Here is a 15,651-nt window from a genome sequence, read left to right on the forward strand (position 1 = left end):
TTTTTTTTTTTTTTTTTTTTTTTGAGACAGGGTCTCACTAATTCAGACTGCTCTGGAACTCACTGTGTAGCCCAGGCTGATCTCGAATTTGCACAGTCCTCCTGCCTCAGCCTCCTGAGTACTGGGATTACGGGCATGCACCACCACACCCAGCTCAGCATTTATCTCTTTATGAGTGGCTGTCTTAGTTACTTTATTATCACTGAAATACAGTAGCCCACACCCACAATTTGAAGAAAGAAAGGTTTTTTTCGTTGTTGTTTTGTTTTTTTTTTTTTTTTGGTACCGGGGTTTGAGCTCAGGTCCTTGCGCTTGCAAGGCAGGCCACCGAACCACTGAGCTAAATCCCCGGCCCAGGAAGAAAGGTTTTTTTTGGCTCAATTTGTACAGAGTTGAATCTACAGTTGGGTGAGTCCCACGCAAAGGGGCATGGCAAAGGAGAAAGAGCTCCTGGCATGGCAGCAGGAAGCAGAGAGAGATCGAGGGAGGAGGAAAGGAGATAGACTTTTCAAGCCATGTGCCTCGTGATCCACCTTTCCAACCAGACTTCACCTCCCAAATCATATTTAGCTATAAATTCATCAGTGTACTGATTGACTGATAAGTATTACATCCCCATGATTCAGTACCTCCCCAAACTTCTACCTATGGGTACATGAAGCTTTAAGGGGACCTCCAGATATAAACCATAACACTGACATTTCACTTAGCACACTGCCCTTAAGATTATTCACCCACATTGTAGCATAAGACAGGATTTCCTTCTATTGTATGTGTAAATCCCTTTTTTTTTAATCCAGTCATCTATCAGTAAGTAGACTGGAATGTTGCTTCCACCTTGTGGCTTTTATAAATCATGCTGAATTGAACATAGGTGTGCGAATACATCTTTAAGATCCTGTTTTCACCTCTTTTGAATAAATACCCGGAAATGAGATTGCTGAATCATTTATTCTCCTAGTTTTTTGAGCATGTGCCCTATTATGATAAGTAGCAGTGATACCATTTTACATTGACTCCAACAGTGCAGCAAGAGTTCTAATTTCTTCAAATCCTTGCCAGTAATGAACAGTCTAACTATTTCTCAGAATCTATCCCTGCTGCCAGGAGTGGTAGTGCATACCTATAATCCCAGCACTTGGGAGGCTGAGGCAGGAAGATCACCTAGAGTTCAAGGCCATCCTGGGCTACATAGTAAGTTGAAGAGCAGCCTGAAATACAGTTACATAGGGAGATGCTATCTCAAAAAAATTAGCCCTGCTGGCCCTCTGTCCTCCCTCCTTTTTTCCTTCCTTTTTTTCTGTAGTAGCCCTCCTAATGGGTGGGAGGTAGTACACCATTTGTTTTAGCATTTTAGTAATTATTAATGATCTTGAGCACTTCTTTCATTGTCATTTATACATCATTTTGGGCGAAATGTCCAAGTCCCTTGCTTTTTTTTTGCTACTGGGGACTGAACTTGGGACCTTGCCCTTATGAGCAAGTGGTGGCATTACTGAGCTAAATCCTCAGCCCCTGAAGTTTTGGGGTTTTTGTTATGTTTTGTTTTTAGTTTTATGAATTCTCTATATAGTTTGGATCTGATCTCTTGTGAAATACATGATTGGGAAATATTTGCCTACGTATGTATGTTGCCTGTTCACTCTGTTAATGTAGCCTCTTGAAGGTTTTCATTTTCATGAAGTCTAGTTTGCCTTTTGTATCTTATTTAAGAAATCAGTGCCAAATCTAATGTCATGAAACTTTTGCTCTGTATTTTACAGTTTTAGTTCTTATTTTAGAACTTCAGTCCATTTTGAATTAACCCAGGTCCTTCACATTGAGCTATATCCCCAGCCCTTTCTATTTTTTATTTTGAGATGACTCTTGCTAAATTGCACAGGCTGGGCTTGAATTTGTGTTCCTACTGCTTCAGCTTCCCAGCGTGCCAAGATTATAGGTGTGCTCCACCATGCCTGCTTGAGTTACCTTTTATGTTTGGTGTGAAGTAAGTATCCAGCTTTCTCCTTTACATGTGGATATTCCACTTTCCCAGACCATATGTTGAAAAGACTGCTTTCTTCATTGAAAGGTCTTGGTACCCTTGTCAAGAGTCATTTGAAGCTAGCTGTGATGATACATGCCTCTAATCCCTGGGAGGCTGAAGCAAGAGGATCACAAGTTCCATCTTGGGCAACTTAGCAACTTAGCAAGACCCTCTCTCAAAAGAAAAAAAAATTCATTTGACCATGTACCCAAGGGTTAATGTTTGAAATCTATTCTATTTCGTTTATGTGTGTTACACACTATTTTATTGTAGCTTTGTACAGTCATGTACCTCATAACATTTCAGTAACTGATAGATGCATATGCAGTGGTGTTCCCACAAGAGCATATTGCTTAGTGACATCATAGCCATCTTGGTTTGTGTAAGTTGATTTTATGTTCTCATAACAATTAAACCATGATGTATTTCTCAGAAATGATCCCCATTACTAAGTAGTAAGTTTTAAAACTAGGTAAAGTGTGAGTTCTCCAGTTTTGTTGTTCTTTTTCAAGACTGTCTTTGTTTTGTTTTGAGACAGGGTCTTATTGTGTAGCCTGAGCTGGTCTCAAACTTACTGTGTAGGCCTGAATAGTCTCTTTTTTTTTTTTTGGTACCGGGGATTGAACTTGGGCCTTTGCACTTGAGAGGCAGGTTCTAGAACTACTTCATGATAGTCTCTTAACTAACTATGTAACCCAAGCTGACGTCAAACTCTCAACCCTTATGCCTAGCCTCCCAAGCACTGAGATACAGGCCTGTACCACTATGCTTAACCCATGTCTGTTGTGATGCCTTTTGAAACTGCATGAATTTTAGGATGCATTTTTCTGTTTTTACAAAAATTCTGTTGGAATTTTGATAGGGATTATATTGAATTTATATGAAATCTTAGATTTCATTTTATTTATTTTTTCTGGTACTATGGATTGAACTGTGGACCTTTAGCTTGTAAGGCAGGTGTGACGCCACTTAACTAAATCCCTGGCTAGGTTGCATTTTAAAAATGTTAAATCTTCGATCCATGAACATTTGGTATTTCTTCTGTTGTCTTTTAATTTCTTTCAGCATTGTGTAGTTTTCAGTACAAAATGCTTTCGCTTTGTTTTTGTCCACGAATTTAAAAAAAATTTCATTGTAAAAGAATTGCTCTCAATATCTTTATAGGTTCAGTGTTAACATAGAAATGCAATTGGTTTTTGTATATGTTGATTTTATATCCTATAATTTTGCTGAGTTTATTTATTTCAAGCATTACTTGGGGGGGGATATTTCAAGCATGTGTATAATCTTTAGGATTTTCCACAGAAAAAAATAAAATCATCTCCAAACAGATTATTTTATTTCTTCCCAATTGGATTCCTGATTTCTTATTCTTGTCTGATTGCTCTAGCTAGGTGGGAGTGGGCATGATTCTCTTATCCCTGATTTTGGAGGAAAAGCTAAGTTTTTCATCATGGATTATATTTGTTATGGACTTTTTGTGTGTGACTTTTATTGTCATAATAGTTTCTTTTATTCCTAATTTTCTGAGTGAATCATGAAAGCTTCTTTAGATTTGTCACTTTTTTTGCATTAATTAAAATGATCATGTGGTTGTGATTATTTTCCTTCCATTGTGTTAATTTGGTGTATCATGTTAATCAGTCTGATAGTTATTTTGTTTTGTTTCGTTTTGTTTTGTTTTTGTAGCACTGAGTATTGAGTCCTGGGCCTTGGTATCAAGCCCAGGGCCTTCGCATTGAACTGTGTCCCCAACTCCCCCTGCCTTTCCTTTTATTTTTACATTTTGAGACAGGATCTCACTGTATTGCCCAGCCTGGGCTCAGAATTTGCAGTCCTTGTGCCTCAGCTATACCTGGCTGAATATGTGTACGTTGAACTGTCTTTAACATCCCAAGAATAAATTTTACTTGGTCATGATATGTAACCCTGTTAATGTGCTAGTCATTGAAATTTGGTAATGTATTTGGGAACTTTTTGTATCAATGCTCATAGAGGGTATTATTTGTAGTTCTCTTGTGTCTTTGTCTGGTGTCAGGGCAAAGCTTGCTCCATAGAATGAGTTAGGAAGTGATCCTTCATCTTCATTTCTTGACAAGTTTGGGAAGGATTAATGTTAGTTCTTCAAGTGTCTTTTTTTTTTTTAAACCAGGCATTGAACTCACCACGACTTTGCACTTGTGAGGCCAGGCCGGTGCAGTACCATTGAGCTAAATCCCCAGCCCTTCTTTAAGTGTTTGATAGAACTCACCCATGAAATTATCAAGTCCAAAGCCCCCCCCCCAGTACTGGGGATCGATATTTATTTATTTAGGGTTTTTGATACAAGGTCTCATTATATAGTTTGGGCTGGCCTTGATCTCGCTCTGTAGTCCAGGCTGGCTTCGAACCCACAGCCATCCTCCTGCCTCAGCCTTGTGTGTGCTGGGATTATAGGCAGTGCTACCATGCCTGGCTTCCAAGGTTTTTCTTATAGACTCAGTCTCTGTATTGTATGTCTCTTTGGGCTTTCTATTTCTTCTTTTTCAGTCTTGGTAGATTGTCTATTTCTAGGAAATGATCCATTTCTTTTATCCTATCCTTGTATTATTGTCATCCAGTTTTTCGTAATACTCTGTCATGATCCTTTATCCCCCTAGTGGCTTTGGTTATAATGCTCCTTCTTCTATTTAAGATTTTCATTTTTTGAACTTTCTACTTAATCTAGTTGAAACTATTAATTTTGTTGTCTGGTTCTCCAAAAAACAACTCTTAGTTTTATTATTTCCTGTTGTTGATTCTCTCTCATTTTTTCTGTTGTTCCCGATTTCTGTCCTTCTATAATTGGACATAGTTTGTTTCTCCTCTAGTTCCTTGCGAGATAAAGTATTTTTTAAAAGTTACTATAGTAGCCTTTAAGATATCAGTGAATTTGTCCCAGTAATAATTAAGAGATGAGTTTTAAAAAATATTCAGACATCTTCCACACAGCTTCCTGTGATAGCTTTGTCTCATCCTTCCTATTTTGCTGTCAAAATACCATCATTACCTTCAAAATCCTGCCAGTTAAAGTTACTTATTCTGAAGACATATTTGCTAGGCAGAATAGTAACCCCAAATATATCTGTGTTCTAATTTGTGTAACCTGTGACCATGTTAGGTCATATGGAACAGGAAAATTAAATTGGATAAATAGCTGACTTTTGGAGAAATTCTGGATTATCTGTTTGGGCCCAGTATAATCTTTGATCTCCAAATGGGGAAGAGGGAGATAGTCAGAGAAATGAAGTTGTTGCTACAATGCTAGCTCTGAAGTTGAAGTAATAGGGCTGACTACAAATCAAGGAATTCAGGCAGCATTTAGAAGCTAGAAAAGGTAGGGAAGCAGATTCTTTACTTAAACCTCCAAAAAGAATGCAGCCCTGGGAGTACCTTAGTTTTAATCCATTAAGACCCATTTTGGATTTTCAACTGCCAGAACTAAAATAATATATGACGAGCATTGATATTTTGTTATAGCAGCTATGGTATGCTAATAGAGTGAGTAACAAAAGATTTATGAGACTGATTTGTGATTGTTTATGCTATAGCACATGTCCAACAACTCTAGGGTGCGCTAAAGGCATATTTCTCATCTCAGAGCAGAGCTACTAAGGATGTGGTATTCTGTTCCTGAATTAGGAGAGCCCTGCAATTAGTCATGGCCATAAATGAAGAGCCATTTTATAAAGTAATTGTCTCCAGGTTTAAATTGCTTTATCACTAGTACTCTTAAAATCTAGGTTTAATTAGCATTAGTAGGAAAGGTCCAGTTTATTGTTAGCCACATGGTAGACACAATACCATATCCAATCCATATGTTGTTTAAACTTGACATATTATCACAGTTTTCTGATGAGAACTTAACACAAGTTCTCAGAATTTCTAAAAGATAACCCAGTGTTCAGATTCAGGTATTATTATGAAGTCTGTGTTTCTAACCATTATGTTGTATAGAAGAAGGTCAAACTGCAGAACAGGAAACCCTTCATTTAAAAGGTATGTTCCTCTCCTGCCTCATTTCTGTAGTAGTATGGGGCAGAGGATTCAGACTTTGGCTGCTGGTGTGCTTTCATCTTGCGGCCTTGAAGATGTGAGCTTTGTACCCAAGGCATCACTGCCCCTCTTTGGAAGACATGCTTTCTCAACTCTTTAGGGGAAGCAGTATTGCTCAGAGCTACACATTTTTTGAATCTCTTTTTGGGACCTTACTTAGGTGAGTTTTTTAGGCTGCGTATACTGTGACATCCATATTAATAGTAGCTGAAAGAAGAGAGAAATTTCTTTCTTGTACAAAGTTTGTGAAGTTGTCAGAGCCTAAGTACTGTCTTTTTTTTCTGTTGTCCTTATGATGTCATTGCTGCCTGCATGGTCTGAGATGATTCATTACAGCAAGTAGGAAAAAGAAGTTATGTGAAACATATAACCTGGATTTGGCACCCTTCAGTTCTTTTATTGGCCAGAACATAGCTATAATGAGAATGGAGAATATGCTCTTCAGTAGCCAGTACGGCAGTTTAGAATGCATTATCCTGGGAGGAAGGGAAGGTGTGCTTGAGTAGGCTATGCACATCAGGGCTGGTATTTCTCACTCTTCTGGTTTAAACTATAATGTGCTTGTGGCTGTTGTGCAGCCATAATTTGTCAAAGTGCCCTCACCTATGGGAAAAAGAGAAAAGCTGTTATGAAAGAATATGTACTATACAAGTTCATGTTAAATTTTGTTTATATAGCCGGCGTGGTGGCGCAGGCCTGTAATCCCAGCACTCGGGAGGTTGAGGAAGGAGGATCGATGTGAGTTCGAGACCAGTCTGGGCTACATAGTGAGTTCCAGGTCACTCTCCACTACATAGTGAGACCCTGTCTCAAAAAACAAAACAAAACAAAAAAAACCAAAAAAAAATTTTTTTTGTTTGTATAAAAATCTAGAAGGTGGTTTATTAAAATACTAATAATAATATTATTGACTGGATCATAGTGACCATTTTCACTTTTTTATTTTTCTGAATGTTTAAATGGGAAAAAAAAATCAATAGAACTATTACATTTTGCAAACAGAAGGACTCTATTTTGATTGTATTCTATCTCAGAATCTCTACCCTCCTTTTGTCTGTGTGGTAATTCTGAAAATATGAGGAAACTTGTACCAAAATCTGCCAGCATAGTCTCCTCGTTGGATTCTCAGGGTGAACAGGGCTATCTCGAGTATCAAGTTAGCAAAACTTTAATGGTGCCATATTATTAGCCCAGAATGGTCCTTGTTGTTGCCCACTGAGATCTTTATGCTCCTATGCTTTCTTGAATAGTGTGTGAAGTATTTTTTTATCCCCTTACACTTAGTGTTAAAATTCACTTAAACCACAAATATTTTATACAGAGTTCTAAAAAATTTTTTTTTTCCTTTCCTGAAGAACTCAGTCCAGAAGCCTCTAGGTGAGGCTGAGCAAGATAGGCATCTGCAGGGAAGGCAAGTGGTAGGGGGTGAGGTGAGGAAGGATCCCTGGAAATGGGGAGAAGGGTAGGTAGACAGTAGCAGTGTTGTATCATAGTGTCAGAGCCTGAGCATGGCAGGGAAGGATGGTTGTATAGGAGGGTTTTTGGGTACAGGGTTTTGGGCCTAAGTGGAGGAAGAAAGAGGGTGTCCATGTTTGGAAAGGGGTGATAGTAGTGGTCTGTCATAGACTATCAGAACCTGAGTGGGGTATAAGAAAGGGCATCCACACAGAGTATGGCCTAGGAGGTCAGGGCTTGAGTGGGTAGAGGAGAGAAGTATAGGCTGGAGATAAGATAGTAGCAAGAGAAAACTGATGACATGTAGGAGACTAATCATATATGTTAGGGATAATGGAAGCCAGGCTTCTCATTACCGCTAAGGGATATGCAAGTAGGGGAAGAAAACTGGATTGAGCCCTGTATTTGGAATGAATACTGTGTTGGATTGGAATTGTTCATACTGGTGTGAATTCGTGATTTCCAATATACAATATATAGATAGAGAAATACAGATGTAAATAAGCATATATATGTTCTCTAGCTCTGTCCATTGAGACAGCTTGGGAACAGCAACACCATGGTAGAAATGAGTACCCCTAGTACTCAGATTTTTGTTTTTAAATACCGTTTACCATCATAAAAGGAACCAGAGTTCCTTTAACTGATTTCCAGGCCTTGGGCTAGGAAAATATAAGATAAAAATGGAATGTTCTATGGTTCCAGAAAATAAACATGCTCAGAGGGTGATGGGAACATGTCAGAAGGATGTAGAAAATAGAAACTGTTTTAAAGAAGAGAGAAGCTGTCTTGAAAGAACTATACTAACCACACTTAGACCAGTTTGAGCATCAAAGTAGTTATCAAAGAGGAATCCAGGAGTTGATATTGTTATAAATAAATGAATAAATTGAAAGTATTATGAAAAATAGACTTTCTGAAGGTACTTTGCCATAAAATACAAAGCAATAAAGAGTAAGTTGGTCAGTAGAGAATCCTGGCAAATAAACCATAGTCAAGGGATTAAAGTTTAGCTAATCAACCAGGAGTGGTGGTAAACACCTATAATCCCAGCACTCTGGGAAGCTGAAGAGGATTCAAGCTGGACACCTTGTCAAATTTTTTTAGAAGGGCAAGGAATGGGCATGTAGCTCAGTGTGAATGCCCAGGGTTCAATCCCCAGTACCAGGAGAAAAAAAAAGTTAACCTTGTCTAATAATAGCAAGATAAAATCACGTGCCACCTGAAAGGCTTCAATGAGATAATGCCCCAGCATCCCTCTTAGCATCCCTCCTGCTAAAGAAGCATAATGTAAGTTTAATCATCAGGAAAGCAGGAAAACTCAAATTGACAGACTGCAAAATAACTGGTCCCTAATCTTTAAGTGTGACAATCATGACAATCAAAGTTGACTAAAGTATTGTTTCAGAATAAAAGGAACCAAAGAAACATGTAAATGAAGCATGTTCATTGTTTTGCTGTGAAGGACAAATTTGAAACAGCAGGCCAGTTATGAATAGAGTCTGGGGAGTAGATGGTAGTACTGTATCAAAGTTTATTTCTTGATTTTGATGGTTGAATTGTAGTCCTTGTTTGTAGGAAATACATTAAAACATTACGGGTGATAAGATATTATGTCAAATATTACTCAAGTGGTTTATTAAAAAAGTTGTGCGCTTCCTCACACTTTGTCAAAATAAATTGTTTTAAAGTTTTTTTTTTATATATACACACTAAAAGAATGGCTATTGCTTGTCTGCCAAGGTCCCAAGAGAGATTAAAGCCTTAATAACCTTGACATTCCTTGTATGTAATAATTTATCTCCTACATCTAGAAGGAACCTAAAAACCCTATGGGGAAATTGAAGCAGTTACTCAGATCACTCATCAGGAGGTTTGTTTTGTAGAACTCTGAGAAAAAACAGAAAAAATAATAAACATCCATAAACACAAATGCAATAAATTATCTTGGGAGTTGAAAATTATTACTATAATAATGTTTGAAGTTCTTTGTGTTCCTTATTATCCCTTCTTTGTGCTCCTTATCCCTCCCCTCCAAGATACAATCACTCTACTGAATTTTGTGTTTATCATTCCATACATTTAATTTTTTAAAAAATACTTTTGTTGGATAGGGGATTTAGCTCAGTGGTTCCGTTGCCTACCTTGCAAGCACAAGGATCCGAGTTCTATCCCTGGTACCAAAAAAAAAAAAAGATACTTTTGTCATGTTTAGATGTACAATATCTTGTACCTTTTCATATTGGTAAGCTCCATAGCAAAAGGCCTCATTTTCTCCTTTGTAACCTTAGTAATTGTTATTACAGTAGTTTGAGTAACTACTTGGTAAGAAAATGTATGATCACCAACTGGGGAAAGATTTGGTAAGTTTATAAAGAGCTGTGAAATAATGTATCTGTGAAACATGTTGAGCCACTTTTGAACACTGAAAGGTTTTTATTTTCATATATAAAAGATACCATTGACAAGGCTTTAGGGATGGCACCTTAGTCTTTAAATATTGAGCATATAAAAGCCTACCACAGATGTTAATTTAAGTTTTTAGATGTTTAATATGTTTTGAAATGGGAATACATTTGTATTTTGCTTTTTTTATTTTCTTTTACTCAATAATTGGAGTGAGTCTTATGGCAAATTAAAACTAAGTCTATCACTTGAAATGTGAACATGTAATTTTTTATATACTTTGGATTAATATCATTAAAATATTTAAATTATAACAGAAATCAACCTGATTATTATGAAGTGGTCTCTCAGCCCATTGACTTGATGAAAATCCAACAAAAACTAAAAATGGAAGAGTATGATGATGTTAATCTGCTGACAGCTGATTTTCAGCTGCTTTTCAACAATGCAAAGGCCTATTATAAGGTAAGAAAACATCAAATTTGAAATACATCTATTTGATAACTGTCCAGCTTTTTAATGTTTATCGGTCTGGCCTGTGAGTAGTGCTTTTTGTTCAGTCTGAATTGACATTTCTATTAAAGAGGAAATATTTATATGGTTGTGAACTACTTTTGTTTTTTCTTTAAAGTGTTTTTCCAGATCTTTTTCTCATTTTCCCCCCGCTGGGTTTTCATTTTCATACTTATTTCTGAAACATTTAAAATATTTTCAGTGTTACTTTTTTTCAATTACATATGCTTTATCCTCTTGAGTATGTGTTCTTTTTTGAGGGCGGTGCTTGACATAGAAATCAAGGCCCTGTGGATAGGCAGTTTGCAGCTCCTTGTTTTTATAGGTTGTTTTTTTTTTAAATGAACAAATATATTTTAAAGGCCTGGAATTTAGCTCAGTGTCACCGTTCCTGCCTCACAAGCTCAAGGTCCTAAGTTCTATCCCCGGTGACAAAGAAAAAATTTTTTTAAATTTTAATATAATCAAATTTACCCAGCTTTTACTTTGTGGTTTATTTTTTTGTATCTTTTTTCAGAAATTCTTCTTGTCCAGATACTATAAAATTGTTCTTTTAGCTGGGCGTGGTGGTGCACGCCTGTAATCCCAGCACTCGGCAGGCTGAGACAGGAGGATCGCTGTGAGTTCAAGACCAGCCTGGGCTACATAGTGAGTTCCAGGTCAGTCTCAACTACCTAGTGAGACCCTGTCTCAAAAAACAAAAACAAAAAAAAACCCACAAAAAACTTTTTTTATATTTTGTAGTTTTTGTTTTTCATAGATAAAATTGTAATGCAGCTGGTATTAATTTCTGGGTCTTTTATGAGATAAAGATTTTTTTCCACATCTATAACCAGCACCATCCTTTCTGCAATGGTTCATAGTGTCAGTGCTGTATCATCTTTTCCATGTGTTCATGAGTCTATTTCTATCCTTCTATTCCATTTAAAATTTTTTTTTTCCTTTTATTCTGTTTTATAGGCCAGTTTATTTTTGGACCATTCTATTCCTTCCTCAGTTCCTGTTTATAATTCTTTTGTTTGATATGGAAAGAGTCTGAACCATACCTGACCCTTTGGTTTTCTTTATACATTTTATAATTAGTTTGTTAAATCAATAAGCATAAAAAAATTGCTGACATTTTTATTGGAATTGGACTGACCCCTTTTGATCATATTGTAGATAACTGATATTGTTATTACTATTATCATTATTATTATTTCATTTTTTTGAGACACTGTCTCACTGTGTAGTTCAGGCAGGCATTGAATTCATTGTGTAACCCAGGCTGTCCTTGAACTTGTGGCACTCCTCGTGTCTCAGCCTCCTGAGCTCTGAGGTTACTGGTGTACACCACCACACTGGGCTGACATAATTATAATGTTAACTGTTCCAATTTATGTATTTAATATGTCTTCTTTTTTTGTCTTTTTAAATGTATTTTTTTGCAAATGTTTTATATACACATATACACACATATGTTTTTGTTTTTGTTTGTTTTTTTCCCTCTTGACAATACTGAGAATTTAACCTAGGACCTTCACATTGAGCTACATCCTTAGCCCTTTTTTCATTTTGTTTACAGTTTTGAAACAGGACCAGAGATGTAGCTCAGCAGCGCAGCACCTGCCTGGCAAGCATGAGGCCCTGAGTTCAATTCCTGTTACCAAAAAACTAAATAAATAAATTTTGAGACCAGCACTATATTGCCCAGGCTGGGCTCAAAACTGTGATCCTCCTGCCTCAGCATCTCAGTGTTCTGGGATTACAGGTGTGCATAGCCATGCCTAGCTTAGATTTATTCTTAAGACTATATATATAATTTTGAAGGAGACATAACTTTTTTTTTTTCCAATTCCAGGAACTGAATTCATGACCTTACACTTGTTAGGCGGGTATGGTACCACTAAGCTACATTGCAGGCTCTGAAGGAGATATAACTTACAATGCTCTTAAAATGTAGAATGAAGGGATTTTTAGTTATTCAAATATTGTCTAATCATTACCGCTAGCTAGCTAACTTGTGCATATTCTAGTTAGCTAACTTGTGCATATTTTCATTACCTCCATAGAAAACCTTTTATACCTTTTAACAGGCACTATTACCCATTTTCCTAGCTTCTGGCAGCTAACTACTTTCTGTGTGGATTTGCCTGTCCAGTTATAATTTTGTTTCTGATTTCTTTCACTGAGCATAATCTCTTTAGGGATCATTCATGTTGTATTGTATATTAGTACTTCTTTCTTATGGCAGGATAACATCTCATCATATGATCATACCATGTTTTGTTTATCCATTTCCTAGTTGATGGGCATTTTGTTTCCACATTTGACTATCATAAATAATGCTGCTATGGGCTAGGGATTTAGCTCAGTGGTTCTGCTGCCTCCCTGGCAAGGGCAAGGTTTTGAGTTCGGTCCCTGGTACCAAAAAAAAAAATGCTGTTATGTATTTTGTGAATATGAGAATGCCATTTGTTGGATACAAAACTCTGTGTTTATTAGATCACATGATCTGCTTTTTAATTGTTTTGTTAAAATAAAAAAGTCCTACTGGTTTCCTGCCTGAACTATCCACTTACTAAATAAGGCATTTAAAACTCTCTCATTCTGATGATGGATTTATCTATTTCTCCTTATAATTGTTAATATTTTGCTTTATATAATTTGAAACTAGGCAAATAGAAACATAAAGGTTTAAGATTGTTATGTTGGAGGCCAGGGATTTAGCTCAGCGCTACTGCACTTGCCTCGCAAGCACAAGGTCCTGAGTTTGATCCCCAGTTCTGGGGTGGGGAGAGATTGTTGTCCTAGAATTTAAATGGGACTTTTTAACATGTGTAGCTTTATAGCTTAGTAGTGCCTTTTATATAGTTATACTGCTTTGTTTTAGTGTTTATTAGTTTTTTTCCATTCTTATACCTTCAACTTTTCCTGTCCTTTTAATGCTTATGTATGTATTTTATAAACAGAATATATGTGAACTTACATTTGTTTAATTATCTTTTAAAGGTAGAGCATTTCGTTTCTTTACAGTTAGTAATTATGATGTTTGGATGTATACCTACTATTTAAATGTGTCTTGTTTTACTTTTTTAAAATATTTGTGTTTGTTTACTTGGTGGTACTAGGGATTGAGCCCAGAACCTTCACACTAAACTATATCCTCTACCCATTTTTTTTTTTTTTTTTGAGACACGGTTTCAGTATGTATTTGAGATTGACCTGGAACTCACTATAGCCCAGGCTGGTCTCAAACTCACAGCAATCCTCCTGCCTCAACCTCCCGAGTGCTGGGATTACAGGCATGCACTACCATGCGCAGCTCTTTATTTTTTATTTTGAGACAGGGCCTTGCCAAGTCACTTAAATTGCCCAGGCTGGACTGAAAACTGTGTGCCAGTCTCAGCTTCTTAGAGTAGTAGGATTTCAGGCATACTCCACCACTCCTGGTTTAAAATTTTTATTTTGAATCAAGGTCTGTCTAAGTTGCCTGGCTGGAATCAAACTACAGTCCTCTTACTGTAGTTTTCTATCAGGGACCACCATGCTTGGCCTAATCAGTATTTTTCACTCACAAGTTTGCTGGTTTTTTTTCTTCTTTCCTTTAAGTCATCTTCAGTATCATTACAGTTTCTTTAGAGGTCTTTTCTTCTATCTTTAGTGTCTTTGCTATTTTACAGTTTTACTGAATTTATCTAGATAAGGATACCTTTGTATTTATCTAACTGAGTTATAGTGCTTCTTAAATCTTAGATTGTTATTTTTACTCAACTAGGAAGTTTTCAGCCATTATGTCTTTGTATATTGCCTGTGCCCTATTCTCTTTTTTTTTTTTTTTTTTTTTTTTTTTTTTTGCTTTTGCCTTTTTTTTTTTTTTTTTTTTTTTTTTTTTTTTTTTTTGGTGCTGGGAATTGAACTCTGGTCCTTGCGCTTGCAAGGCAGGCCATCAAACCACTGAGCTAAATCCCCGGCCCATTCTCTTTTCTTATAGAATTTTAATTATTATGTTAGACTTCTCTAAAGCCTCTGTTTCTTATAAACTTTTGTTTTTGTATCTTTGTTTGCTTTTAAATAATCTCTTTAATTCTTCCAGTTTTCTTAGTGAAATTTACTTTTTTTTAGTGAAATTTACTCAAATCAGTATATGGAGTTTTTATATTCTAATTTTTATATTTCTTATACATAGGAAGTAATATCTATAGCCTCTTGTATTTTGCTCATACTCTTAGTGTTATTGTACTTTATTTTTAATTTTTAAAAATTATTATGTTTTAAAACATACTCGGCATTCTGTTTTCCTATAGAAGATTATTCTATTAATAATTGTATTGTAATAGCTAATTTGTCTGGTTTTGCTGTCATTTTTGCTAGCTTTTTCCTGTGATTCTTTAAAAGTTTGTTTGAAGGTTCTAGCAGGGGAGCACAGGTACTCGTATCGTATACCCTTCATGGAGGAAATGGTCCTCCTTTGAGCACATAGCTTCAGGAGGTATGCACATGGAGCAGTAAGGGAGGAAGGGGATATCTGCCTAGCCAGCCAGATCAGCTGAATCAACCCTGTTGAACAATGAGGTGACAGATATCGCAGCCAAATTGCCTTCCCATCCTTTTTTTGTCGTTGTTGGTTGGTTGGTTGGTTCTTTTGTTTTGTTTTTGAGACTGGGTCTTGCTGTATAGTTCAGGTTAGCCTTGAATTCACTGTGTAGACCAGGCAGCCCTCGAACTCATGGCAATCCTCCTGTCTCAGCCTCCCAAGTGCTGAGATTACCAGTATGTGCCACCATGCCTGGCTTTTTAATTCTTAAGTGTCTCAGAATTTTTGACCATGGGCTCATATTTTTTTGGATTCATTCTCAGAAGGTTTGCTGATTATCCCAGGTACCTGGCCTGCCTTTGTGTACTAGGTTACAATGAAGAATTGAGAGACTTATTTCACAACCCTTCACTCTTCGCTGTGCTCTGCTTTCAGAAAAGTAGAAGTTGATGTGGACAGTCTTCCTTGCTCTTTGACAACACAAAAACTGATTTCAGTTCCTACTTACAGTGCAGCTGTGGCTTTAGAATCCCAGCTTCCAGGCCTTTGTTTCACATGCTTATAGACCAAGAAACCTTCAATAGCTAAAGGATGATTTATCTTACTTTACAAATGCCCTAAGATGAACTTTGGCGTCTGTATTCTCTTTGATTTTTGGATT

The 15,651-nt window shown here is 36.6% G+C and overlaps 1 protein-coding gene across 20 annotated transcripts in view; it reads left to right on the forward strand.

Moving 5' to 3' along the window:
* Pbrm1 (polybromo 1) overlaps positions 1-15,651 on the forward strand; it is a 125,542-nt gene that overhangs the window by 6,948 nt on the left and 102,943 nt on the right. For all 20 annotated transcript variants that reach the window (XM_033756900.1, XM_033756909.1, XM_033756913.1 and 17 more), the window contains one exon: positions 10,279-10,426. In XM_033756900.1, coding sequence (XP_033612791.1) covers positions 10,279-10,426 — 148 coding nt within the window. The remainder of the gene's footprint in view (positions 1-10,278; positions 10,427-15,651) is intronic.

This window comes from Fukomys damarensis, unplaced genomic scaffold (assembly GCF_012274545.1).
Source record: "Fukomys damarensis isolate Sample0158 unplaced genomic scaffold, DMR_v1.0_HiC HiC_scaffold_28, whole genome shotgun sequence".
Classification (NCBI taxonomy): Eukaryota; Metazoa; Chordata; class Mammalia; order Rodentia; family Bathyergidae; genus Fukomys; species Fukomys damarensis.